At 38.3% G+C, this 27,350-nt stretch overlaps 1 protein-coding gene across 7 annotated transcripts in view; it reads left to right on the forward strand.

Moving 5' to 3' along the window:
• The window catches only part of PCSK5 (proprotein convertase subtilisin/kexin type 5), a 250,017-nt gene that overhangs the window by 218,013 nt on the left and 4,654 nt on the right, over nt 1–27,350 (forward strand). For 6 of the 7 annotated variants that reach the window (XM_051789299.1, XM_051789294.1, XM_051789297.1 and 3 more), the window contains 10 exons: nt 3,609–3,651; nt 4,465–4,607; nt 5,757–5,957; nt 18,558–18,641; nt 19,141–19,336; nt 21,509–21,726; nt 22,709–22,945; nt 23,386–23,616; nt 25,801–25,978; nt 27,018–27,235. In XM_051789299.1, coding sequence (XP_051645259.1) covers nt 3,609–3,651; nt 4,465–4,607; nt 5,757–5,957; nt 18,558–18,641; nt 19,141–19,336; nt 21,509–21,726; nt 22,709–22,945; nt 23,386–23,616; nt 25,801–25,978; nt 27,018–27,235 — 1,749 coding nt within the window. Of the gene's footprint in view, nt 1–3,608; nt 3,652–4,464; nt 4,608–5,756; nt 5,958–18,557; nt 18,642–19,140; nt 19,337–21,508; nt 21,727–22,708; nt 22,946–23,385; nt 23,617–25,800; nt 25,979–27,017; nt 27,236–27,350 lie in introns of those variants that run through there. The other variant, XM_051789301.1, reaches the window with a different exon arrangement.

The following is a 27,350-nucleotide window of genomic DNA, read 5'->3' on the forward strand; positions in this document are numbered from 1 at the left end:
CTAAAAAAAAGACAATGAAACCAGAACAAAACAGGGGAGTATTTTGTGTCTATGGCCTTATGTTTTATAAATAGTTGAATGCTACTTTAAGTGCTATCAAAATCACTTTTCTTTCTGTCTTTAAAAGAGTGACAAAGCTAAAATCAATACAAATGGAAACTCTAAAATATAGATAAAATATTAATAGCTGTCAAGACAAGAGGTCTTTTGGAGCATGACATCATATAGATCAACCCCCTTTGCACCACAGAGATCTCATTACTCAGTGAACATAGGATGTTTACTACCACTAATCCAAGAACTGATTGTGGCAGATTTTAAAAGAGGACAGTGTTAAAGAACAAACCACATGCATATATCCATAAAATTCCCAAGACTTATTTCATTCTTATAATTAATTTCCAAGATTTTGCAAACATTACACATGTTACATATAAAATTTGCTATTGCAGCAATAGTTACTTATTTAGTCTCCTCTTTGCTGGCTATTAGATAGTTGCCCTCTTTGCATTTCTTTCCAAATTATGTTAATTATTCCTCAACAGTTTAAATTCAGAAACTATGACTAAGTACAGAAGGTAATAGATCTTCTCTTTAGTGGATGTGTCTTTGATAGAAAGAGGAATGTTTCAGTAAGGGTTGATAAATGCCATAATATACTATAAAAAAGCCTCTAAATTAACTCACACTAACATAGTGCAATGAGTGCATGTTTTCATTTTGCAAAATTGTCAAGAAATTCTTCCTGCTCCTGCCGCCAAAATCTTAGGTCGAAGAAAGCTTCAGTTCACTCCCAAATGAAATACAACAAAGCAACTATTATGAAATTTGTGGCCTTCTAATAAGGCATTTAATATTACCACTTCTGTCTAAACTTTGTGTAAGCAGCAGAATACAAGTTCTATTAGTGATACTTTTTTTTTTTTCCCCTCTCCACACTATGTATTCCAACTCACAATCTAAATTAACTATTTTTATCCATGTTTTACCAGATATTTTCATTTAGATCCTAAACCAACTCAAAATATGTTATCTTTACTTAATGGTCACTTACCTAATACTTGTTTCTTCTAATCTCTTTCCAGAGAAAAACCATAAATTTTGACTTTCTTTGTAATTACTGCTGAGATCTGACTCAAACTGAGCTACATAGATAGTCATCCATGCAGGTAAAACTGAGAGGGTAGTTAGGAAGAAACAATCATCAGAACATCCCACAGGCAAGAAAGCAAATAGTCCTTTCTCCATAAAAGCCAGAAAGTACATGGAGAATTAGTTACTAAACCCACAAACAAATTTAATGATCTCTTTTGGTGTGTACTTGTCTCAGTTTAAAGGAGACTGAAGTGTTTTGCTAAGGAGGATGAGTTATGCGGTGGACCAAACTCCTCTCTCTCAGCAATTGTAAATCCAAAATTTAGAGGCTCCAATCGAGGAAGTATGGAAAAAGAGAAAATAACAACCCTTTATTAAATATATGTGTATTGGCAGAACAACAAAAGAACATAAAAACAACTAAACAATAATCCTGTAACCAAAAGTCCCCTTCAAAAAGGAAACAGTTTGATACTTCTCTGTCCTCTGGCACAATTCTGATTCCGGTTGGCAGGGGCACTGTTGGATCACTGGAGGAGCAGAGCCTGCAGTGCTCGGTGTTGGTCAGCAGGGCTGTTGGGCTCCGGATCGCAGGAGAAGCTGAAAATGGCAATTTCCACCCCACAGAGAAGGGAAGGGGGAAAAGGGGAAAGAAGGGCGGTTTCTTTCCCACGAAACTCATATTGTCTGCAGCTGATTGTGGTTGGGACTTCCCCCTTTCCTTGATGAGCACAAACTGCTGCCAAAACACAGGATCGGAGGAGGGAAAAACTAAAACGACCCCCTCCCCAAAAGGTTCCTCTGCAGGATGAACCAAACTTCTCCCATGAAATCTGAGCAGGTCCGGCTGGTGACAGAGCAGACCATAGGCAAGCCAAGGCCGGAGAACAGCCAGATGACCAGGTCAAGAGCAAAACGGCCTCAGAGCTTTTCCAACACACACCTTGCTCCCGTTAAGGCAAAGAGTGAAGTGCCCCCCGTTTGCAAGGAGAGGAGGCGAAAAACTTCTACCCCCATCCTGCAGTTTTGGAAGGTCCATCAGCCTGGAGTGCAAGTCTGCCAGCCAGTTCTTTTGTATAGTCAATTACCTCTTCCCCCTCCCTCATTCAACATCCTTCTTTTAGAGCAGGACAAGGGAAAGGAAAATTTCTGCTTGGATTTTTAGAATAAGTAAACCTATGACAGTACTCTATTTTTTTTTCCATCAACAAAAGAGAAGGACTGTATGTACCAATATTATAATAATTTTCAAAAGGTATAAATACTCTTATTTACCACTGGCTCCTAACAATACTATATTAACACTTTAAATGCAAAAAAACCACACAAGTGAATTGAGGAAAATAATATCTCAAGAAGTCTCCTCATTTAGAAACAATATTTCATAAATCACTCAAAATGAAGCCCTGGACAAACCAAATGCCTTTTACCTGGAATTAAAACAAGACTTCATAGAGAGTGAAGAACAGTAGATCAGGTCATTGCTGTTTCTCTTTGTGCTTTAAACACTAAAGGGAATATTTTAACAGATCTGCAACATTTCTGGGTAAAACCTTACACCTCACAGATAAATTGCTAGAACCAGTTGCAAAACCAAGTGTGTGTTGCCTAATGAGTTTGCATGTGTGAAGTGTGTTTTATTGTAAACACAGTTCTAACAGATGCAGTGAAAATTTTGCACTATGTGTACTGTTAATATCAAAAATAATTTATAGGCATTTCATAGTAGAACAATTTATAAATACATTCACCCCACTTGTTATATTTCCTTCAATTCTGCTCCCATTGGGAACTTTGGTTAAGGTGAAAGAAAAGAAAGCTAATAGACAGCAATAGAAGGAAGGTTATAGAAAATATTCTTTATGTTGTGAGCATGAAGCCACATCCATAATTTTAACAGTTTTAAATGTTCCCGTTCATTCAACAAAATTTTTGAATACAAAAATTAATTTTCTGATGAGAAAATTTACCCAAAAGGCTTACACTTCCCCCACCACTACCCCCTCCCCAAATACAGAAACCTGCTTGTCTAGCTCAGTATTTTTAAGGTTAAACTGATTGCTTAGATGTCCTTGAAAAGTTTGCTTTTAGAAGTGTCAAATGCTTTTATCTCTGCAACAAATAAAGAGGGTGAAATTACAGATTTAGATAAGTTAAATCTCCTTTTAGGAGTTCATTTGACCCAATCTGAGCCCCTGTGAACATTCTGTTTTTCAGATCATCAATTCCTAAGCATTCATCATCTTCTAGGTACCTATTGGGGTTCATAATGAGGACTAAAAAGCCACAGGTTTTTATGAACCTATGAACATAGAGGCCAGAATCTGATTGTGGAAGAGTTTATCTCCAAAAAAACTGTAAACAGAGATTCAGAGGCAACGATGTTCTTGTTATGGCTGTAGCTATTTTAGTGTTAGAAATATTAAAATAAAAATGTTGTAGCAATAATTCTTTTTAGCATTCTGGTTTTAACTCTGAAAATTATTTACAGAATTTTATATTTTTAATTTCAGATGATCCAAGAACCTGTATAACATGCATTCAGAACTATTATATGTAAGTATAGCTGCATAGCTTTTCATGCCTACACTTTTTTCTAAAGCAAAAACACATGGTACACTACATAGACCTGTGCTCTGTATGTTGTCTCATTCCTTAAATTGCCTATCTGAGAACAGTAACTTTGGAAAAGACTAGGGAAATGCTGGAAACTCACCAATCACTCAGAATTAAGGCTTGTTTAACCTTAGGGACTGATGTGAACTTTACATAAATGAAAAGAGGACTATGAAGAATGGGTCTAAAAATTAAATAGTGCTTTGGGACTGGATTTCAACTAGTTTGCTCTTAGTATGTTGTGTCCAGTTCTGGTATGTGCTGTTCATTAGACATAAAAATGTATGGAGTTTATGCAAAGGAAAAAATAATTCATTAAAAGCTTAACTTAAGTGGAGAGAAAAGAACTCTACTGCTTTTCGAAGAGACAGTTAAGAGATCTCTGTAAAAATCACCATGACAAAAGAAAGTGTTGGTTACAACCTATCTACAAACTACAGCATTGGATTATATGTTTTTACAAGCTCTTTACAACAGCAATACAGTAATTTCTAATTAAGCATGTGTTCATTTTTGTGCTTTCATTTAAAAATTCAATTAGCTATACTTAAGAATCATGAGATTAGAAACCATGTCTTTGTCAGTTGAATAAGTAACATAACCACAAATACAATTTGAATCCTCATTAGAGGAATTATTTCTGTTCACTAGGATGACATTAGAACTTTATGATTACCACTCCTAGAAACACACAGAAAACAAACTCAATAGTCTCAAAAGAACTTACTAATGATGTTCTACTTTATCTTGCAGGTATAAGCACTATTGCTACAAATACTGCCCAGAAAACACCTACAGAGATGAAGATTCTCTGCAGTGTAGAGATTGTCCTAGCAATTGTGATAGCTGTGACAAGGACAAATGTGACTCCTGTGAGGAAGGCTTTTATCTCTCAGGTAAGCAAAGTACCAAGTATGGCATATCTACAAAAATATTTTAGACCTTTTGTTTAGGGAAAGATTCTGAATCCAAATTCTTGAATTCTTAAGTCTATACTATGTCAGACAGTGGAGGCTGAGGGGAGTTAGCCTTTTGCAAAATCAGGCATTTGAACTAATGTAAGGTGGTTATGTTAGCCAGTGGTGTAATTTGATTCAAAGGATCCATGTATTTGAATTTCCACTCTTTGGGTATATAAAAAAGTTTTGTATTTGATTCAGATTTTGTCTTTAACTATGGAAAGGCACTTAAATGTTTCCTTTCTATTTGCAAGTCTAGTTTTACTTTGACTTTCAGGTGCATGTGGAGTAACAAGCCTTAAACACTCTGAAATAAGTTCAGTTAAAACCACTAAATTCCACACCAGGTTCACACAAGACTAGGAGTTTCTTAGCTTTATTAAGAAGCCGTAAATCAGGCAGGTCTGGTTCAGACATGGTGCCAAAAATTAATCACAGGAATTTCTGAGATTATAGTATTCTTTTGCATTACCTGCTGAAGGTGCCTAGTAGTGTCATCACACTCATGGAAAACTGTGGTCACAACCAGAGGTGATCTGTTGGTCTACAGTTTTATTAATTGAAATCAGAGGAAGCTGAAAAAGCTATCAGTGTAACAACTTCCAGGACCTTTGGTATGCCAATCCTTAAGCTGAATCAGGATTGCCTGAGTTTAATTTTATATTCAGCAGAAACTAGAGATCCCAAAAATCTGCATATATCTAAAACTGATTTTCTATTGGGACTGTATAATAATTGGGACTCAACCACAAAACTTTTATTCAGACCTGGACTTCCATAAGATTTGTATGTACTAGGATTTAGCATACTGATTAAAGCCCAGCATGATATAAATTTAAGTGCAGATTGGTTTGAAGTTTGTGAAGCTTGCGTAAGCAACTGAACTGAATTTAGGTTTCATACTAAAAAAATTAGAGTTCATGTAGCTGCAAAAAATAACATGTGTTCTTATATACTGGTTCTTTTCCTTAAACCATTTCTTGCTGGAGACAGAGATAAGCTATACATGAGGTACCTCCTTGCAGGGTTGACAGGGGTCAGTATGATAACAGTATGATAAATAGACATATGCTATGTCTATTGCAGGTGGCACATGTGTGAGTGAGTGTGGAGACGGCTTCTTCGCTGACGACATCTCTAGAGAATGCGAACCTTGCCACAGGAACTGTGCAACCTGTGTTGGGTACAGTTATGAGAACTGTACTGGGTGCAAAAACAGTTTCCAGTTATCTCATGGGCAGTGTCTGAATCCAAGAAATTCTCAGTCAGTGGGAAAGTTCTGGAGCCGTAAGTTGCAACAGATTCCATAATCTTTTCTGTTTCTTTGAAGACTACTAAACAATTTGAAATAGTATAGCAAGATCTTGCAGATCGAGTGAAATTGCACTGTTGTCAAACTTGCTGTAATTTTAAAAGTATAAATGACCAAACCCATTGGTTTCACAGAGTGAAATCCATCTTCCTGAAAATAGCATAACATTTCAATATAACGTGTTTCTTATCTGTGAGTTATCTTATCTGAATAGATAAAAGATTAGAAATATAACAGATAAAAAGAAAAAACATATGAAAAGTGTAAAATATAGATAATAGATTAGGATACTGGGATTTCCTTATCTAAACTAGTTGGAGCCTTATGGGCTGTGTCTTAGAGTAGCTTTGTGGCTATTGGTTCCCTACATAGAAGTCAATATAAGTTGAACTCGATGATCCTCATGGGTCTCTTCAAACTTGCCATATTCTGTGATTCTTTGAAAATAATCTAATATGTGGCTCTGTGTAAGGGTAGTGTATGCTAAAAAAAGCTCTCTCTTTTCTTTTCCCTGCTCTTCCCTAGATAGACATACACTGCTTTCTGAGAGACCAAACATGGGCTGTAGAACTATATTCTGGCATTCTGCTCCCACACAGGATGTTACCACAATCTTCACAAAATAATCAGTTCTTTCTTGGTGCCCTCATCCCTAGCATGGGAAAATCAATTCTCTGTTCCAAAAAGGCCCAAATAATCCAAAAAGTATTTGGAAGAAAAATGCTTTTAAAACTAAAGATGTTGAGGGGAATGCTTTGTAATAGTTTTAAAAATTATTTTCCCTCAGGAGCATCTTTAAATGCATCACAGTACTGCCACAAATTTATGAAGAAAGCTTTAAATGAAGAGTGTATATGTAGAATATTTGTCATTCCCATTATGCCAGTTATATAAAGTACAATTGAATGTTTATGTTACCAAATGAAATTGCTAATGGAATAAATGGGACTTTCAAATAGAATAATGGAGCAATAGTGGAATATTCTGGGAGATTTAGGGATTTACATCACTAAGGGTCTTTAAGAGCAAATGAAAAGTATCTGACAGGGATGTTCACTGAATGAAGCAAGAGACCAGATTAATAGCTATATTTTTGAATCAAATATACATTTTCTTCTGATCCCTATGTCTTTATTTGAATGAAACACATCAAAGAATGACTATCCTTAGAACTGTGTGATCTTGTACTAAAAATTAAAATACAGTGACAAATATTTTCAGGAAAAATATTTACCATTTCTATTCATTGCCTATCTGATGGAGAAATGTTGTTTCAAAAGGAATAACTTTTCTTCATTTCAAAAAAACCCACAGACCTAAAAATGAGAAATATTACTAGAAAGTTGATCTCCTATATTCATTTCCTTGTGTTTAATGCATATAAGCAAGTTTTTTTTTTTCAATTTGAGACTGTCTACGTCAGTGCCTTGGGAAGAGCATATCTGCAGTCTGGTCTATGTATTGGTTATTTCTTTCTCACACTGTAAAACAAGGTGACTTCTTGTCAGCTTTTTTCCTTTGAGCAGACATCTGATGCAATTCTGTATATATCAGCATTGCTGATATATACAATCAATGATATACTGCTGTGCTGTGAAACTTCTTTCTCTCTATCTTGCATACCATTTCTCTTTCCTCCCAGTACTAAAAATATGTTTGTCTTAGGGGCATTTCAAACTGCAAGATACATCTCTCTCAGAGCTGTACTGGCTTGAATAATAGTGACTACTCCAAAGTTGCAGGATTCCTGCTGCAGCTGGAGATGGGATGCCAGGGAACATGGCTGGTGGCTCTACACCTTTTTGTGAATAGACTTGCTGCGATTCCTTCAGTGTGGTAGCTGCTGTACCATATAACTGCTGGGAAAATGATGTTGAACTTGTTGAAATCCTGAGCCTTTTCTGTCAAGGATAGGCTTCCAAATACTAGTAGTCTTCAAGTAAAAATGTTAATGTAGTTGTTACTGTCTTTCCTGAAGTTACACTCTTAATAACTACACTTATCTACATTTTGTGAAGTTTCCTGTTCAGACATTCTAAGATCATCCAGTTCTCATAATAGTAATTTTCATTGTCTAATTAAGAACAGAATCTAAATAATTGAGTTTTTGGCTAGACTGTCAGTCATTCATTTCTTTTGATGATGCAGTCAGGGAACAGATGTCAGCTGAGTCCAGATTTCCAACTGTCTGAAAATCCTTGTTGCATGCTAAAAATCCTTAACAAAAAATACAGGATTTAGGCAGGCAGGACTAAAGCACATTTAGCTCTAGCAAAGCATCACACCAACAGGATAGTTCCTGGTTAGAGACTGCAGTATGTTTCACACTCTGGTAATGTTTTGAAAAATTTCAAAGGGGCGGAGGGGGGGGAAACAAAACCAAAAACCAAACCAAGCCAAAAATCCAAAAGTTTCACAATCTCTTACAATTATTTTCTTCCTCATCTAAATCTTTCTGAAAACCAATAAAATTTAGGAAAGGCAGTCACTATCCTTGTCTACACTATTCTGTAGGATTAGTACAAACACGAATAAAATGAAAACATGTTTGTGCTCCTTGAAGCTTACTGTCGGTGAAGATTCTGGTATTCATACCTGTACAGAAAACATCCCTGGGCCCAGAACAAGTGAGTCCTCTCCATCTCTTTTTAAGCATATCTGCAGGATCTCATCTTTTCCATTCTTTACTTCAAAGATCATGGGGACAGAGAAAGTACTTTTTCTTTCATACAAAGGGACAAACTCCATAGCATCTTTCCAAATTTTCACTTGTTAACCTGGACAAATCTACAAATATTTTATCCAATTTTACTCTATGTTTGTTTGTTTGTTTCTTTGTTTTTTATTTTTTTTTAAATACACTTTGATTTCCTCCAGGGTTATTTTTTCTTAGCAAAATACAAGGATCTTCCATCTCATCTGTTGTCACACTCCTTTTCTAAGGGTAGCTGTAACGTGGGGTCTTTATATAATAAATGGAGTCAGCTCTCCAATGAGGTGGCAATCAAAGAGGCTTTAATTCAAAGCCAGCGCTCTTTTTATCCCTTAAAACCATGTGACCTTGTGACCAATGGGGTTGTCTATTCCGGTGCATGTCCCCTGGGCTTCCTTGCCCTCAGTGTGTCCCCTGCAGCCCTGGACACGCCTCCCACAGGTAGCCTGTCATGCAGCACAGGCATCGTCCAAGAAGCTTGTCCGGGCTGCAGATGATATTAGAATACTTTTCATGTTTGCTCACCAGCCAGTGTGGGCAAGGTTGCGGCTGATATTACACGTTTGACTCTCATCCTGTCTGCCCATTTATCAATATACACTTCTTCCACTGAGTGCTCAGCATCCTAAACACATTTACATTGGTACAGCACCCTGGCAGAGCTTGCCTGAATTAAAGAATCTGATTAAAGAACACAGGCCACATGATTATTACTCCCCCTGCTTTGTGAGATTGAGGTGGCCAAGTATTAAATAAAAAACCTTGCCCTTTGTCACAGGAATGAAGATATCATATCACCAAGCTCATCCTCAGTACATGGCCTGCTCCAGAAAATGCAGGAATACAATACAACTAGGACAATAACCAAAATTTCCAAATCTAGTAATTTACATCAGCTTTTACTATGTTACTTTTCTATTTACTCTTTTTCTTTAGAAAAGTACTATTAGAGAGATGAGGTATTAGACCTTGAATTGTATTTACAAATAATGAAACCATTTATCTTTGGCTCTTACAGTCACATGGATTCAGCGGGTTCCACTATGGGTTTAGTGACTGTGTTGACACACAATTTGGAACAATGTGATTTCTGGGAAACAGATTTGTTTTGTTAGTTCCAAGACTAACATACATTAAAGGGCAGTACATCAGAACCTGCAATGGAGAAATCAACCCAAAGTCTGACTTCCTTTGCAATTTGAGAGACTAGTCCACCTAGTGTTAAAACCTTTGTGAATGTGGAATGCACCTTTTTTTTTCCATATTGAAGCTTTCCCTTAATTTCTTATGCAAGGATGAATGATAGACCTGTCTTACGAATTTTTATTAGCAAACGCTCCAGTAACCAAAACGTTCTATTAAAAAAGAGACTTTTTCAAATTATATTTACTTTGTGGGTATATTTTGCTGGGCAAAGAGTTCAGCTCATATCAGGAATCCCTAAAAAGTCATATTCAGTCTGAAAAAAATGCAACAGACTATGTCTATTATTCAGGTTTTTAAAAAGACAGGGTAAGCTAAGAAAGGGAGAAAGGAAAAAGAAACAAAACGAACAACTGAACTCTGTGTTTCTATTGTGAAGCATCTGTATTTTTTCTCATGTGCTAGATGATGAAATGACTTTGGAAGCCAGGAAACACACTAGTGTAAGCTTAATTCACCAAGTCAATACACATACCATTTCAACTGGATCAGATGTTTTCCAAGTTCTGCAAAACACTGATCACTGAAATGCTGCACTCTAAAAACAGTTAATTCCTTGGTTTAGTCTGCCATATTTTTATGAAAAGTGTGCTGGTTTAAAAGTAAACTGGTGGGAGAAATGAACCCAACTCAAGAGAGAGTACAGGTCAGAGTTGCAATTTACAAAAAAAATTACAATAAATACAATGATACAGAGAAAACCGGTTTTAACCCACAAAGACAGATGTGTAACCCTGCACCCTGCAACAAGAACAGAACGGTGTTTGTTAACCTCTGTGCTGAGCACCATGTGGCCCCTGTGGGTGCAAAGAGGAAGGGAAACCTGTTGGTCCAGATGATGGTCTCAGTTCTGTTGAAGTAATGATTGCAGTCTTGTTGAGAGTGGCAATGGCAGTCCTGTTGGAGTTCTGGGCCTCCTCTAGATCCAACAGGTGCTATCAGAAGTCCCAAAATCCCAAGATCATATATGCTCAGGTTTAGGTGGAAATGCCCAGTACCTCCCCCAGGGTAGGGAGTTTCACAATGGGTGATCTAACTCTGAATCATTGGATATTTTTGAAGTCTTTGATAGTCTAGGTGTTGAGCTGCCTATTATGCCAGTCCAGTATGGCCCATTAGCAGAGATGACCCCTCAGGCTGGGTGTGAAGGTGCAATGCCTCCCAGGAGGGGAGTTATCACAGCAGAGTCATAGATGTGAAGCCAAAGAAACACTTCTTGCAGAGTACTTTAACACCCAGCTTGTAGCCTGAGGTGTCAGGTGTGGTCTGGGCAGCTGCTGCAAATGATCCATTATTAACAGTCCATCAGAAATGACATAGTGAGTGTAGATTACACAGTTTTGGTTATACCCACATAGTGACAAACTGGTCAGAAGTCTGTCCAGGACAGAAACTGGATATGGAATGAGGTCTATTTCTGATGAAAATTCAAAATGGAACACGTGCTTCTTTACGTACAGATAATATATGCTGTAGCAAATTACATATCCAAATAGCATCTGGTTCAGTTTACTATTACATACCACACCCAATAATAAGAGCAATCTCCCATCAGCAGCCATTGACATATCCTGTGTATTTTCCTTCTCCTAAATACACAGCAAAAAAATCAGTAAAAATGTACTGGTTGAGAAAAACAATAATACACGCTTTAAAAATATTACTTAAAGGACCTCAATGCAGCTCTGCAGATATATATATAAAGGTCTCAGAATATGGAAAGGGGGAAAAAAGCAGGAATGGGATATGCAAAAGACAGAAGAGAAATCATCAGCAGAAGAGAACAGGTCTTCTAAATATGAAAATGCTACAGCATTTAGAGTGCAGAATTAGAGCATCATGGGAAGAGGTAGGATACATTTTTAAGCATCATCTATATGTGAAATTTCAGGTTGTTTAGAAGCAAGCAAAAATTATTCATTATCACATATGTTCTTAAGCATGCCAAATTCACAATCTAGCTATTTGTTTGTAAAATAATACTATCATTGTTACAAGATAATTAGAGTGGGAATTAATGGTTACTGGAGAGTGTGATTCACTTCCCAGCACGCCTATACTTTCCTGGAATTTACAGTTCACATAAATCTTCAAAATGGGATTGGTCTAGTATTTTATTGCTAATTTGTATATTGTTTTCAATGCAATTACCTCTTGGAGATAAGTAACCTGTTTTTGCGTTTTCATTCATGATAGTATCGGTTTTGTAAGGACAATGCCATGCACAGAATAAAATCTAACAAACGAAGTCACATTTCAGTTGGATCACATTCAAATCACATGCACAGTAAAAGGTAGACAGGTCATCTTCTGAAAGGAATGTGCTTGCAGTTACAAACAGCCATGGCACTTAATTTTCTTCTGCATTCCTTCTTGCACTTATTGTGCTACGGCCCAATTACAAAATATACCGTAAATACACAATCCTTGTAGAAATCATTATGTAAAAGCTAAGGGTATTACAAATGTACACAGAGACCTACTTCAATAGCAACTTAAAAATAGAAGTTTTTAAGTCCCCTTTTTACTCATAGAAAAGGATGAATAAATGAGATTTAAAATTAAGGAAATAAACCATCTTTTATCAATCTGAACACTAACTGCTTGCAATACCTGACATAAAGGTCCATTTTCCATAAGGAGCAGGTAGAGAAAGCAAGGTGGACAGCACAAAGAGGATAAATATATACTAGAAAGGACTCTTATAATACAGTTGTGGATCTGAATGAAATTATAGAAGAATTATAAGGCAATTCAAATGCTTTTATGTTAAAGGCATACCTCTTTATATATGACCATATCTTTGCTCATATGTCCTCAGGTTTTGTAGAGGGTTTCGTAGGTTTTTTTGAATAAACTTTACATTTTCCAGAATAAGCAAGGAGAATGTGAAGAGGACCATACTTTCCACATGGACCTATGTTTTTCACCCTGAATATTTTTGAGGATTCATTTAATCTTTCTCTAAAATCAGATTGAAAATTTTGGGAGCTCAAATGAAGATGACTTAAGCAAAAATAAAGGAAACATAGGGACATTGTGTTAAATGGAACTAAAATTTTACTCATTTTTTCTTGATTCATTTTGCAGTCACAGTTAAAGTCTAACAGTACTAGGTTTCAAGAAACTTTGCCATTGTCTCAATAATGATGCACAAGCCCAAATGAGAAAAGAGAAAAGAAAATATTTTTCAGTCTTTCCCCACCTGTCCAGTTTGACAATCCCTTGAATAAACTGTGTGTGCAAGAGCACTGTGATAGCTTCAGAGCTGCAGTGAAGTTTAGCTCAAGTAATGATATGGTGGGATTCAGTTTCTCAGTTTCTAGAAAAGAATAAGAGACACTTAGCTGGGTCAAAAAAGAATATCCTTGTAAAGGTCATTCATTTTGGCCTTTAAAAAAAAAAGAAGAGCAGAACAGCCTAATAATAAACCACAGTGTTCTTTCAGAGTCAATGTCCCACAATTGGTACATGGATGGTTTACAACTGTGCTGGTTTTAAAAACTCAGCAGTAAAAAATTAACCCCACTTGGATGCCCTCCTCCCACCCCCTTTCTAGCAGCAGGAGAAACACTAGGGGAGACCAGAAGCAGGAGTCACAACTTTCTTGAGAAAAACTTACAATAAACACGACAATACAGAGGGAATAATTTAACCAACAAAGGCGAGATGTAGCCTGGCCCCCCCCAGAACAAAAGAAAACAAAATGGCAGCCACTACCATGCTGCACTCCATGTGGGCCCCCAGGAACAAAGGGTAAAAATTGGGGATGGCTTCCACACTGATCATTTTCCTCCCCATAGCCAGACAAAACTACAGGGAATAGGGGCAAAGCAAAAAACCTGCAAAGCCGTTTCATCCAAAAGCAGCTATGCTGCTGAGCTGCTCACTCTGTGCCACTTGGCAAAGCTCAGGTCCCGGTTGTAACAGCAGTGTTGGTGTTCTCTTATCTCCATGGTGTGGCAGGAGTAAATGAGGGTGGGATGCAGCGCAGTGGTGAGCGGTCAGTCTCTCTGTCTCTCTCTGACTCTCTCCCTGCTGTGGTAACTGGTGGTGGTGGCAGCAGCAGTGGTAAAAAGCAGTGGCAGCAGCAGTGGTGGCAGTGCCAGCAAAGGGTCTCTCCTGGCAGCAGCGGGCCGACTCCCACTGTGCTCCCCTAGTTTTTTGTTCTGCTCAGCTCCTCTGGGCTGGAAGTTACCCCTGCTGCTCCATTCTCCCACAGCAACCTCCCCACACTGGAGCCATCTTTTCAGCACCACAGCAGAGCTGTGGCTTGAAAAGCAATGGGTAAGGGACTGGTGGCGGTGGCGTTGTGGTTCCAAGTGGTGGCCACCTCTCTCCAGAGCCGAGGAAGAGAAAGCTTTAGCTTCCACCTGCAGCTTTTAAAGGGACCAGTCCGGTCCTTTCCTCAACCCAGGCAAGAAAAAAAAGGGTTCCATTTCCTTCACCTCTGAGTTCCCTGACGAACAAAAAGCTCCCCCATTCTGCCAATGGTGACGTGGGTGATGTGGAATAAACAGTGCTGAAAAACTCCACCCCTGTTTCTCTATAATCATTACAACAGCATCATATATATATGACCCCTACATTTACAAGTTTCATTGGCCGCTGTAAGAGCTACAGAGTGAAATTTTAAAGGAAAGCTTGCTGGATCCCCAAGTCCTTTAGGGGAAAGCAAAATAAAACCCAACAGATAAAACCAGTAATTTTCAAGCTTTTCATTTGTCATCAGTCCAAAATCCAAGGCAATACACATTGCATGACCATTTTTCATGCAATTCTTTGGAAGATCTGGTTACATTGTCTGAAGTAGTGTGCACAGGTTCATGTAAAAAAAATTGTTGCATCACATTTTCCCATTCGGAGAACTTTTTGCTGTGCAGGAAAATTACATTGAGAAACTCCACATTATTCTAAATGTGTGCTTCATTTGGGTTTTCTCATAAATAAAAGCCTATTTCCAGTCACATTTAACCTATCCAGAATTTAAAAAAAAATAAATAATCTTTTTCACAGATTTCTTCTGTCGATACTAAAGCTGAGGAATTTAAATACTTATATTTGACTGGAAGATAAAGGTTGTTTACCTTGCCAACTATCAGAACCCAATTGCTTGTTCGCATTCCCCTCTGGTGGCAACCAGTATATATTACAGAATATAGCACACGCTGCAAAGGGCAAATGTTAAACAGAAATAAAAACTACTTTACTGAAAAATATCTTTATTTTTAATTGTAAGTCTTGAAACATTTTGAAACAATGACCTCTTTTAAATACTCTTCAGCAATAGCTAACAAATTCTCTGCTTAACCTCACCTTCCTGCTATTTACCTTCATTCAAGAACAGCAAAAGAGAGAAGCTCTGCATAAATAAAGTGAGGATAATAGAAAACCTAGTAACATCAAACATCCAAATTTTCTGGAGTATTCCTTATATTCTTACAGGCACAATCAAAATGGACCCTTTTTAAAGTTTTGTTGAATAATGAAGAGTCAGGAAAAACATGAAGTTAAGAAGTAGTCTCTCAAAAAAAATTTTTGACAGTGAATTTGTGCATCTCACAAAAGTAAGCAATGATCTCTTTTAGGATTATTTAGATGAGAAAACTCAAGACGCTTGTGCGCTATATGGCTTTAAAAAAGACTCAAACTGCCCTCTGCACTCGGGAGCACTAAAACAGACTAGAATCCTCTTAGAACAGCATGTTGTAACCTGAAATATAGAAAGTAGGTCTTCAGCAGGGGAAAAAAAACCATAGAAGTTATGTCAGCAGGAGTCAGAAAGGATCTAAATTCACAGGACCTGCTGTTGTAAAAAGCCATACAAGACACTCATATCTACATGCTTAAAAGAGCTAGGAAAAGAAAAACAAAATACTTTTTCTCCTCAAGAAGGATGAACTGTACAGGCAAATAAAGATAGTATTTTAAATTTATTTTGTAACTCTAGCTTATCACTGAGCATACTACATACTACACTGAACATACATACTACACAACTATTAATCTGCACGTGAATATATAACTTATACATAGAGAGTGCAAAGTACAGAGCCTAATCAGAGTTTTCAAGAAATCTCCTTTCACCCTAAATGTTCAATGAATCTGACAACTGCCTCCCCAACAGAAGGAATGTCGTGGCAAAGAGCCCCAGAGCTCAGTTATACTGTTGATACCAGAAGATGGGGCATTTTATTTCTGCTTTGGGTAGCACTGAACTCACAACATGCACCAAGGTTTCCTTGCCTCTCCAGTCCTTCATCAATGCCTACGCCTGTGCTGCAAATTCAGAGATTACTTAATAGTAAATCCCTCCACTTCTTGTGCTCCTAGTGCTTATACATAATTTCCATTTGTTCTTATTCCACAAGCCAGTCACTTCCTCACTTAGTCTTGTCTTTCCAAAGAGCTTTTCCAGAGGTTTTAGTTTTGCACGCTCAGATTACCTGATACTATACCCCTCTGGTTCAGCTGTGGTCAATATGGAGCCACAAAGCTAACACAGACCAAGTACACACAGTTTGTGTATTCAAACACAGGGGTTTAATGTCAGGTGCTTACAGTGCTTGAGGCTGCCCATCTCAAAATTCAGTTTCAGGCACTTTCTACCTCTTCTGTTCCTTTGAAGTTGAAAATTGTCTTCAGTCAGCACTCACTGAAATACTGTCATAGTCCCACCTCTCTCAGTCCTTGATAGATTTCTGACTCACTATGTCACCAACGCTTCTGGCTACTAAAACCAATGCTAAAGCTATATGGTCTTTTGTGGAGTATACCAGGGTCTAATATTTTGTCCATTGACCTCAGACTTGGCAAACCCAGTCTGCAATCTGGACTGTCACAACTCACATTCACCCTGGCAACATGCAGCTTTCATCTGTTACCTACATTATCCTGTGGATCCTATGACCTGTGCCTGGGCCCTGCAAACACTGGGTCCTTGTTCAGGGAGTTCAGAGATGCTGTAGCCAGAATGGTAGTGACAAGGAAAACTCTGCTAATCTCCTGACAAATCTGGAGTGGCTTTATACTGTGCTAGTTGCCAGCAAGAATAATACTATAGGCTTTCACTGTACAAGTAGTATGCACAAGTGTTGCAACCCACCCCAGAAGGAGAGGCTAACCCAGATTCTTATTAATAAATCCCTTGAGGCAGATTAGAGTGAAACAGCACTGAAAAATATCTAAACACTTACATGAAGGGTTTATTTTAGAACAATTTTGTTTCAAAGGTAAACAGGTATGTTGTCGTTTTGGGTGTTAGCAGTACAGCAGTATTACAGCATCTATAGCAATATAGCATTATCAAAGCATAGCAATATTAAAGCATCTATAGCTATATAGCAATATTAAAGCATAGTGATACAGTACTATTAAAGCATAAAGATAACACTTAAGGAAATGCATGAGGGAGAGAAAGGGAAAGAAAGGAAAAAGGTGGAAAAATATATATAGTCACTGCCCACTGGATCCAGTGATAAAACTTGGTAGGTACAGCTTCCACATTGGTTGGTTGAAGTGGGGGCCTTGCGCTATTGGGGTTGGGGCAAGCCCCCCACAAAACTCAAAGGTGTTATGAGTTATTATATATTTCTAGCTCAGGTGGGAACACCTTGTACCTCCCCGGGGTGGGGAGTCTTACAATGGATAGTGTCACGGGACATGTGACTGAGTCTCTGACATCTTCTAAGACAGCTGCAGCTGCCTATTGTGCCAGCACCAATCATGGTCCATCATGGTCCAACATTTGAGATGCATAGCCCAGGCTAGATGTGCGGAGTTATCATGTAAAGGGAGGACATTGGCATGATAAGAGGGATTCTCCCACCTTGCTGGGCTTGCCTCTTCTTAGCCTCTTCCCTTATTTGGAAATCCAGCTTGTAGCTTCAGGTATGCATCCGCACCCAGGAGACTTGGACAATGGCACCCACTTACCTGATGTGAAGGTCCTTCAGCAGTGTTCAGGGAAAGGCAGGCTTTACTGGGTGAGCAGCTGCTTCTTTTCAGTTTGCAAAAGTCTTTTGATGATCTGAGAATGTGTAAGTCATTAACCGTTTCAGCCTCTGACAACAAGTAGTCCTAGTAAAGAATCATAGAACTATAGACTCATAGAATCACAGATTTATAGAATCAACCAGGTTGGAAAAGACCTCCAAGATCATCAAGTCCAACCCTTGATCCAACACTCCCGTGGTTACTAGACCATGGCATTGAGTGCCACATCCAGTCTCATCTTAAAAACCTCCAGGGATGGAGAATCCACCACCTTCCTGGACAGCCCATTCCAAGGTCTGATTACTCTCTTTGTAAAGAATTTCTTCCTACTATCTAACCTAAACCTCCCTTGGCACAGTTTAAGACCGTGTTTCTTGTCCTACTGCTGGTTGCCTGGGAGACCGCCGCCCACCTGGCTACACCTTCCTTACAGGGAGTTGTAGAGAGTGACGAGGTCTCCCTTGAGCATCCACTTCTCCAAGCTGAACAATCCCAACTCCTTCAGCCTCTCCTCACAGGACTTGTGCTTAAGTCCCTTCACCAGCCTTGTTGCTCTTCTCTGGACCTGCTCCAGCACCTCAATATCCTTCCTGAACTGAGGGGCCTAAATGACTAACCATGTCCTTGCTGAGTGACCTACAATTAAATATCCCTTTCATCCCAGATGCAAAAAGGAAGTTGCTGTCCTGTGACTCTTCATGTAGGACCTGTGAGAAATCTGCTGATATGTGTACTACATGTCCAGAAGGTAAGACTTCAGCTTCCTTGGGTAAGTTTTGCAAAAGACCATAATATTTGGTATCCTACACCCTACCAGGGAATGTTTCTGTCAATAGTCACTAGAAAGTTCCTTAACAGCTGAAAGGATAGGCAGGGAATCAGACAATCAGCACCTGGAGTCAGGCATCAGCACATGCCTTTGGCAATATGGGTTAAAAAATTGTCAGGTAAATGGTGTTCCTTTCCTTTCAGTCAAAAGTTGTAGGTATGATGCAGGAGTTACCAAGCAGGGATTTATTCAGGAAGATGTACTTGATGATCCTGATGATTCCTTCTAACCATAAATTTCAGTGAGGTCTGAGCAAAATACTTCGGGAAATTGCTTAAAGAATGTTTTATTCATGCTTTTAAGCATCCATGTTGAATTTTGAGAAGTAGAAAGCTTCTTTTATAGCCATCCAAGGCAGGAATCTTTTAAATATATTTCTAATTGATGCACTTACCCACCTGGGTTGCTCTTTTTCCAGGAAAATTTCTTATCCATGATACCTGTGTTTCTCTGTGCCCTCAAAAAACTTTTGGCAACATTGCAAGTGGAAAGTGTGAGATGTGCAGGGATGGTTGTGAGGTATGTTCTGACCAATGGCATTGTCAGAAGTGTCAGGCTGAACAGGACCAGCTTCTCTTCCTCCACAAAGGCAGATGTTTACTGGAGTGCCCTGAGTAAGTAGCGCCTGCTGGATAACTGGTCCTTATTTTTTTTCACTGTGCTCTTTCTCTTTGAAGTTCAGGTCCATTATAAACCTTTCAAGGAAGACCTTAATGTAACCTAAGGTACCAGAAACTGCCACACTGTAAAATAATTTAGTCTGCCTGAATAAACAGCATTTTCACTTGATTAGAGAAAAATCAAAAGTGAAGCTAAGATATGAAATCCTATGACAGATGGAACAGCTTCCATTGATTTCAGTAGGACTGTGGTGCTTCAAGATGGTTCTTTATGGTGAATACAAATAAGCCTCTAGTCATTCTTCAGATTTGTTTCTTCCTCAAAGTAGTGCAGAGAAGTGGTATGAATCAGAAAGTTAACCTATCAGAGTCCAATATGGAAATACAGTGCTTTGACTCATATTCTTTATTTTTTCCTGTAGTAAATGAAATTCAAAAAGAGAGATTCCCATTTGACTGCAACTGATATTAGATGGATACTCAGGCACATGAGTAGAGCAAGTTCTGCCTTTTCTGTGCTTTTTTAATCAGCATTCTTCATAATCAGCATACACATAAAACCTGTGCTACCCAGCATGAAAATCTTGCTTAGTTAACCTTTTTCTTCAAAAAAATGTGCAACACCTACTTTTCTTGCAATCAGTGCAAATTCTTTGCCACTATATTTCTGGTAATTTTGTCAAATGAAATAGTGAATGCCAGTGGAACATGTTTTGTTCATGAAATGTCAGAGTAAATACAAAGTAATGGCACTAAAGCCGACTGTAGTCCAGAAAAAACTTTTAATATCAGAAACTGTGGCATACAAGCACAGATAACGTTTTGGCATTAATATGCATGTTGTGAGTACCAATGCCCCAGTTATCCTACGCAGTGAGTATAACACAATTAAATCTTTTTGTATAGCACTAATCTTTTCAGGCATTATTATCCCCCTTTTTCCCAAATTCTAGACCGTAAATAATGGCTTCTCATGATTCAGCAAAGTTCTCCTGTTTTAAACTCTGGTTTGAGACTCTGAGGCAAAGTTCTTGAGGCATAACTACTCTCCCCTGGAGCAGAGGATTATATGAGAAATTTTTTTAGGGGGTTGGTTCAGTTTGATTTTTTTGAGTTTTGGGACATGCTGTAAGGGATAAAGAGGATTGGCTTACTGCACTGGTAATTTTTAACAGAGGAATTTTCAAAGACCAGACTGAATACTCAACACAGAAACAAGAGATGACAGGATTGTGAGAAATAGATGCAGAATCTTGACAAAGGTTAGAAGAAAAAAAAAAGATGAAAATAGACGGCATGCACAGCTCTTCCTATCTTTTCTCTAACCTTACTCCTAATGCATCTCCCCAGCCTTTCCTTGGAAAGATTACCTCCAAGAAGGAAAGGAGAAGCACCCTTCTACAGGGAAAAACAAGCTTGTTAATGTAAAGTACATATTCTGGAACTATTTTCTATCTCATCTTCTTCCCTAGTTTTCACCAATGGCTCTACAGATATGGATTAGCAGTCAGCTAAAAATGCCAACTTGTTTGTCCTTTAATCTTGTAACATTGGTTTTGAGATTTTAGACAGCCTCTCTTCCTATACATCTTCTCCTGAAATACAAGTGCAATTTTTTCTGTATTGTCTTTATGACAGTAACTGTGGCTGTCTGCATTTGCTCTCACACCACAGATACCAATGAAACATAACCCCTCTTCATCACCTCTAGCCTGCCTTCACACTACCAGGGTTTTCTCTTCTCTTTCGCCTCTCTAGGGCCACTGAGATTGTATTTCTCTGTCTTTCTCTGGTATCACCATCACAAGTCAGCTGTGCAAGACTAGAAATTGCACCTTTCTTTTCCTAAAGATCTATCTTATGTAAAGGAGGAAATAAAGAAATGAGCAAGTAAGAAAGTTCAACGTGCCTTAGAGAATATGTACAAGAAAAAAGGAGGGTCAGATGCCCTGCATCTGCACTAATCATGCACGTTTTCTTTTCACGGACACAGGGGATTTAAGTGGAGGACAGGTAACAAGTTGTATGAGAAACCTGTAAGATCCAGAGAAATGTGTGTGCTGGGAAAGTCTCCTTGAGAGTTCTTATAGCCTGGACTGTTTGATAACTCCACATTGACCAGAAGTCTGCTTTGTGTTTTTTGTTTTTGTTTTTTTTCTTCAATAGGGGATATTTTAATGATTCTGGGACTTGCAAGGAATGCAGTGGATCCTGTAAGACATGCACAGGAAGTGCAACCAAATGCCTGTCCTGTAAAAGCCCTTTGCTTTGGGAGCACTGGAAATGTAAACCTACCTGTTCAGAGAAGTATTTTGCCTCTGAAGGAATCTGCAAACACTGCCCTGAAATGTGTCAGGAATGCATTCACAATGAAATATGCAAAGGTATTACGAAGAATTGGTCTTGACTTGGCTAAAATCCACCTAGATCTGTCTGGAGACAGACTGACAGAAACATAGATCAGAATTGAAGTTCTGTAATGTGCAAAAATAAAAAAAGAAGTGATATGCATATCATTTCTATTCTCTAAGACAGAGGCAAAACAACTGGTGCTTTATGATGAGACTCAGTCAAATGGTTAATCTGTAAAGATTTCACGTTGCTTTACCTGTTTTCATTGTTCCTCAGAGATTCCTACTCATTTCATTCTATTTCTGATCTAGTGTATACATATCTAAACACTTACATATGCATTTATACCAATGTGAAATACAGAACATTTCTTTCCTTATTTGGTTGAACTTCACATCCCCTAGCGATTTTTGCCAGTGACTGTTGAAGAAAGAAATTTCCGTAATGAAACATATTAGGAAAGCCTGGGATATCCTGGTGAGGCTGAGTGCCCCCTCAAAAATTTCCAGCATAGTTAATATTAAGTTAGCCGTTCTGGAAAACAAACATATTAAACCAAGTACTGGTAACAAAAGTAGCAACTGATTCACAGCTCAAAGACAAACATTCAAGTCAATATACTCTAGACAAACTCATATTTTAATAATAAGCTAAACAAAACTTCAGATCTGGACATTCCTGATTTTGCAGAAAGTTCATAATGCAGATACAGTATGCCAGGAAAAGGCTATCTATATTCAGTGGTAAATGGTTTAATTAATATCAGCAAACCTGAACCAGTGAATTTGATTCACAGTCTCTTGATATAGCACAGAAGATACCATGTGAGGATTAGGCCAATATGAGTGTTTTAAAGAGGAAGGAGTCGAAAAAGAAAGTCTCAAGCTGTTCTGTCGCCTTCTGTTATGACAGATAATGCAGAATTTATGGTTTCCTAGGATTTATTCACTCCATCACTTAGAGGGTGAGAATTAGCTGCCCCTTTGCTTACCCGTTTTCTGGTCTTCCCTGTAGAGTGTATGGACCAGTTCTTCCTGCACGAGGGGAAGTGTGTGCAGGAATGCCCTTCACACTTCTATGCTGAAGACAAGCACTGCTTTCCCTGCCATGCCGACTGCAAGGATTGCAATGGGCCAGATTCCAACGACTGCACAGCATGCACCTTCAGCTTGTTTGTCCTCTACAATGGCATGTGTTTTGAAGAATGCCCTGAAGGGAGTTACTATGAAGAAGCCACTGGAGACTGTCAAGGTTGGCAGCTGTTGTTTTCCCCAAAACAGTACTGAGATACAAATGGGTCTGTTTAAAGGCCATGTTCAGAAAGTGTGTGTGCCAGCTAAGGTCGATACCAGTGTCCTGGAATCAAAGGAGGTAGCTAATGCAGAAAAATAACAAGGCTTGTCTCAGAACAGCAAAGTTTGAAGAAAGCAGAGAGGGAGGTAGCAGAGCTACATATGTTTAATACTATGGGCAACCACTATGGTAAAATGCTGAGAATTGCCAGAGACCATATGTTGCAAAACCAGTGCTGGTTCAGAAAAAAATGTAAGGAACTGTCTGCACAAGATTGACAATAATTTCTTTCAGCCTTTCATCCTGAGATGACAACTGCTTCTTTCAAAATTAAAGCTGTAATAATACTCTGAGATACATCAAGAAGTGGTGATGTTCCTATTGTTTGTCCATTTCAGCGTGCAACAGGACATGCCAGACTTGTTCTTCTTCCAATGCCTGCCTTACTTGCAGAAATGGCCTGATATTGAACCGTGATGGGCACTGTGCGGTATCTGAGTACTGCCCTCCCACTGAGTTCTATGCTGAGGAAACTCAGACTTGCAAGTCTTGTCACAAGAAATGCTTCCACTGCTCAGGACCCACTGAACACCAGTGTCTTAGCTGTGCAAATAACCGCTATCTTCTCCGTAAGTATCTCGCTCCTACCTCTAGATTTCATTCTACACCCAAAGCATGAAGTAGGCAAGTCTCTGTCACATTTATACAATATCTAGGGCTGCATCAACCAATAAATACTGTAAAGTTGACCTGACAAGTAGGTAAATTGTACAGAGATAATTTCTTCTGTGAGGCTACCTGGAAACTCTTTATGAGACTGGGCTTGCCACTGAGGCCAAAGACGGACTTTTAAGTAGCAACAAACTCCATGGCTAAACAAAACTCATATGTTTAATTTTCTTGGTATGTACTGTTCCTGTTTTTTCCTGACCTTAAAAAAAATAAAAAGAAGGCTATCCTTAGCATCTTTTTTTTTCGTTTGGTTTTATTTGTTTGTTTGTTTGGGGAGTTGTTTTTTTGTGGGAGTTGGGTTTTTTTGCAACTGTATCCACGAAGGGCTCACAGTGTCATGTTGACTTGTTTTATCTGTGCAGAGGCCTGATGAGTAAAGAAATACATAGACAGAGCTGTTAAAAAGTGATATATTGATCCCTAGGTCAGTATCTAGTGGGTGGCTGAGGTGCAAAGCTACTTTTCCGATTTGAAGCAAAAGACTATACTGTCTCAGAAACTAATTTGTAAAAAACATTAAATCCTAGAACTTAAAAATTGCTTCTTTGCATATTCTTCTAGAAGTAAACAAAAAATTTAGAAAACAACTGGGAGAAAAAAATTATTAAACTATCTTTCATGCAGGAAAAATCTAAAGAGAATGTGGATTGAAACTGAACCTAAGCTTTTTGAGTCTAATTCTAATGCAGATTTTGCATTCTTAAATTTCTGAGGCCTTGCATCAGACCTGTCTTTTTTATCAACACACCCAGCTGCTTTGCACCATTACAATTGGTAAAGTTAATGGAAGCACGTAAAGAAACATCCTGGAGTTGAGAAAGAAACGCAAAAAAGGGAAAAAAACCACAACATCTCCCCCCGCAAAACCTAGAAATAAATAGAAGTATCTTCCTTTGCCCAGTTGCAATCTAAGCAGCAAAACTATCAAGACAGGCTATGTAATAAGTACAAGCAACTCATGAGTAATTACTCCTCTCTTAGCTTGATGCACTTGCAGCTTGTTAGATTAGCCTTAACTTCTTATTCAGGATTCCTATTTTAAAGACTGAAATTTCACTGAAAAAAAGTGGGATCTACCTGGTACACTTGGTAGCATTACAGACATTTAATCCCATATAAAGAAGCAGGCACAGACAAGGGTAAAGACCAGTAAATAAATGTCATTAGATCTCAGATATACCATCTGATTTGTCATATACACAGAATGCAATGAGATTGATACTTAGAGCAAAACGTAAGGAAAATGGCAATGCAGATAGAAAGTTTCCTCATTACTAGTGTTGCCTAAAAGTGGCACTTAAAAGAAATCTCTAAGACTCAATTTGTGAGTTAGAAACCAGGCATTCTTTAGTTGGCGCCGGGTACATTGCCAAAATGCACATCAAGCTATCTTCACTACACCTTATATGTCAGCCTTACAAGATTATTCATTTTTTGTTCCCTGCATTCCTGTTACATATTCATGATGCTTCCCAACATTTATTATCATATATGCTTAGCCTTATAAGGTTTCTGAGGGTCTTCATCAAGGGTCTTGGTAGTCTTTCCTGTCTGGAGCCCCTCAGAGTTCTAAATGACCTCCTTGTGAACTTCTTCAAGACAATTCACCTAGTTATACAGTAACTGGGTGTTGCCTGACTGGCTGCCTCAGTTCCCGTCCTCATTTTTTCTTTAAATCACTTGGCTCAGCTATCTGTAGTTTCTGTGTTGTAAATACTATCAGTTCTTTTACATCTCTAAACCTCAACATCACTGGGATAAGATTTCTTTTGATTATTCCGAAAGAGGTCACATCTTCTGTTTATTATTATGTTTATGCATTTATATTCCCTAAAGTAAAAAACTTATTTGTTCGGCAGAGCCTGCTAATATACATAAGACACCAAAATGAGGATCAATAAATTAACAAGACTTAGAAGAATCAAAAAATAATTTCTATATCCCAGCATTTGCTTCTCTTGTTCTGGTACATGTATATCAGCATCTCCTGTTACGGAGTTTGCTCTAGCACAACTGTATGAGTTGTTTTATAGCAGCAGATACTGAATATGATGCATTATTCTGCATTGTTGTCTGTGCAGATACAACCTGTGTTGAAACATGTCCAGATGGATATTATGCTGATAGTGATGAGGGGCAATGTTCTGCATGTCACAGTGCCTGTGTCACTTGCACTGGAAGATACAGCTCACAGTGCCTTTCCTGCAAACCGGGTTGGTACAGACAAGGAAAAGGATGCGTAAACCAGTGTCCATCAGGGTAAGGTCCAAGATCTTTTGCTGAGAGCTGTACCACAGAGAGAGCTTTGAGAAATTAGATCACTCAGCAGTATTCTACTTCAGTAGAACTGTGTTTTGTTTCAGGTGAAAATTTCTTATGTTGTCCCACTACAGAGGTGGTAGAAAACCTCCCCTCACAGTAGAAAACTCTCAGTTGGTGCCCAAGTTGGGACCATTTTGATATGGTGTGGACATTCTTATACTCCAAAGGTGATCTGAGGCTATATCTATACAGAACAGTGTGAACCAGAATAAGTATATGAACTTATCTGTCCATCAGCTTGAGCACAGGAAGCAGTGTAACTTTCCTCAAGAACCTTTGCAGCTTCCCCTGAAGTTTTGATGAAGTTATTTTTTTTTTGCATTTAGTGAATGTTTATAATGTGTGATAATAAAAATAACCATTAAAACACCTCTCAACTGAACACTCATAATTCTAGACAGAAACTTCTTTAATGAATCCATTTAAGTTCAAAATGTGAATTCAGTGTGCTCTTGTGACTATATCTCAGAAATTCAAATTTAGAAAGTGGACCTATGATTTCTGTTTCAGATCCCTTTAGTTCAAAAGTAGAGTACAATTGCACTGGCTGTTAAATTATCATCCCATTAAACTGGAGGTCTACAATGACCGCGTTTTAGCAAAACCCCAATGTATCAATTCTTCTTTTTACCTGAGAGCATAACTTGGGTGAATAGAGTCAAAGTAGAGTTGAGCTTTTTTGAACCCTGCCTATTTATATACTTTGTGACTGAATTCACTCTAGATTTTAGAAAGTATTGCTTTATACACCTTCAGTTTACAAAGTCTTGCTTTGTAGCTGAACTCCAATAACCAAGGAAAATTAAAAGGAAATTAATTCTATTTTCACTGAGATTGCAAGTAATTACTGTGTTCACATTAAAATTATTTTTATACATTGATGTAATCACAGTAAAAAGCTAAGAATTAAATATGTTTTGGTTTTCCTGTCACTGCTGAGCTTTATGCAAAGCTATGACTATCTGATCTGTTTCAGGTATTTTGCACAAAATTCCACTGGATTATGTGAGAGATGCCACAAGAGTTGTAAGGAGTGTACGGGACCTCAACCCACAGATTGTCTTTTATGTGATACATATTTCTACCTGTTGCACTCGAAGAATGAATGTGTTAGCTCTTGTCCTCAGTACTACTACGAAAACAAGGACAACAATGTCTGTGAGAGATGCCACCCTTCTTGTCTAACGTGTGAAGGTAAAAGCTTACACTCTGCTTTGAGCAAAAAAAGGCATCACTAAAACACCTGTAATCTCTCCTCCAAGATTTGGAAACGCTTCACAAAGATACATTACAGTGCTACAAACCTGGC

The sequence above is a fragment of the Manacus candei genome, unplaced genomic scaffold (genome assembly GCF_025592945.1).
Source record: "Manacus candei isolate 608988 ecotype Guabito, Panama unplaced genomic scaffold, ASM2559294v1 h1tg000027l, whole genome shotgun sequence".
Taxonomy (NCBI): Eukaryota; Metazoa; Chordata; class Aves; order Passeriformes; family Pipridae; genus Manacus; species Manacus candei.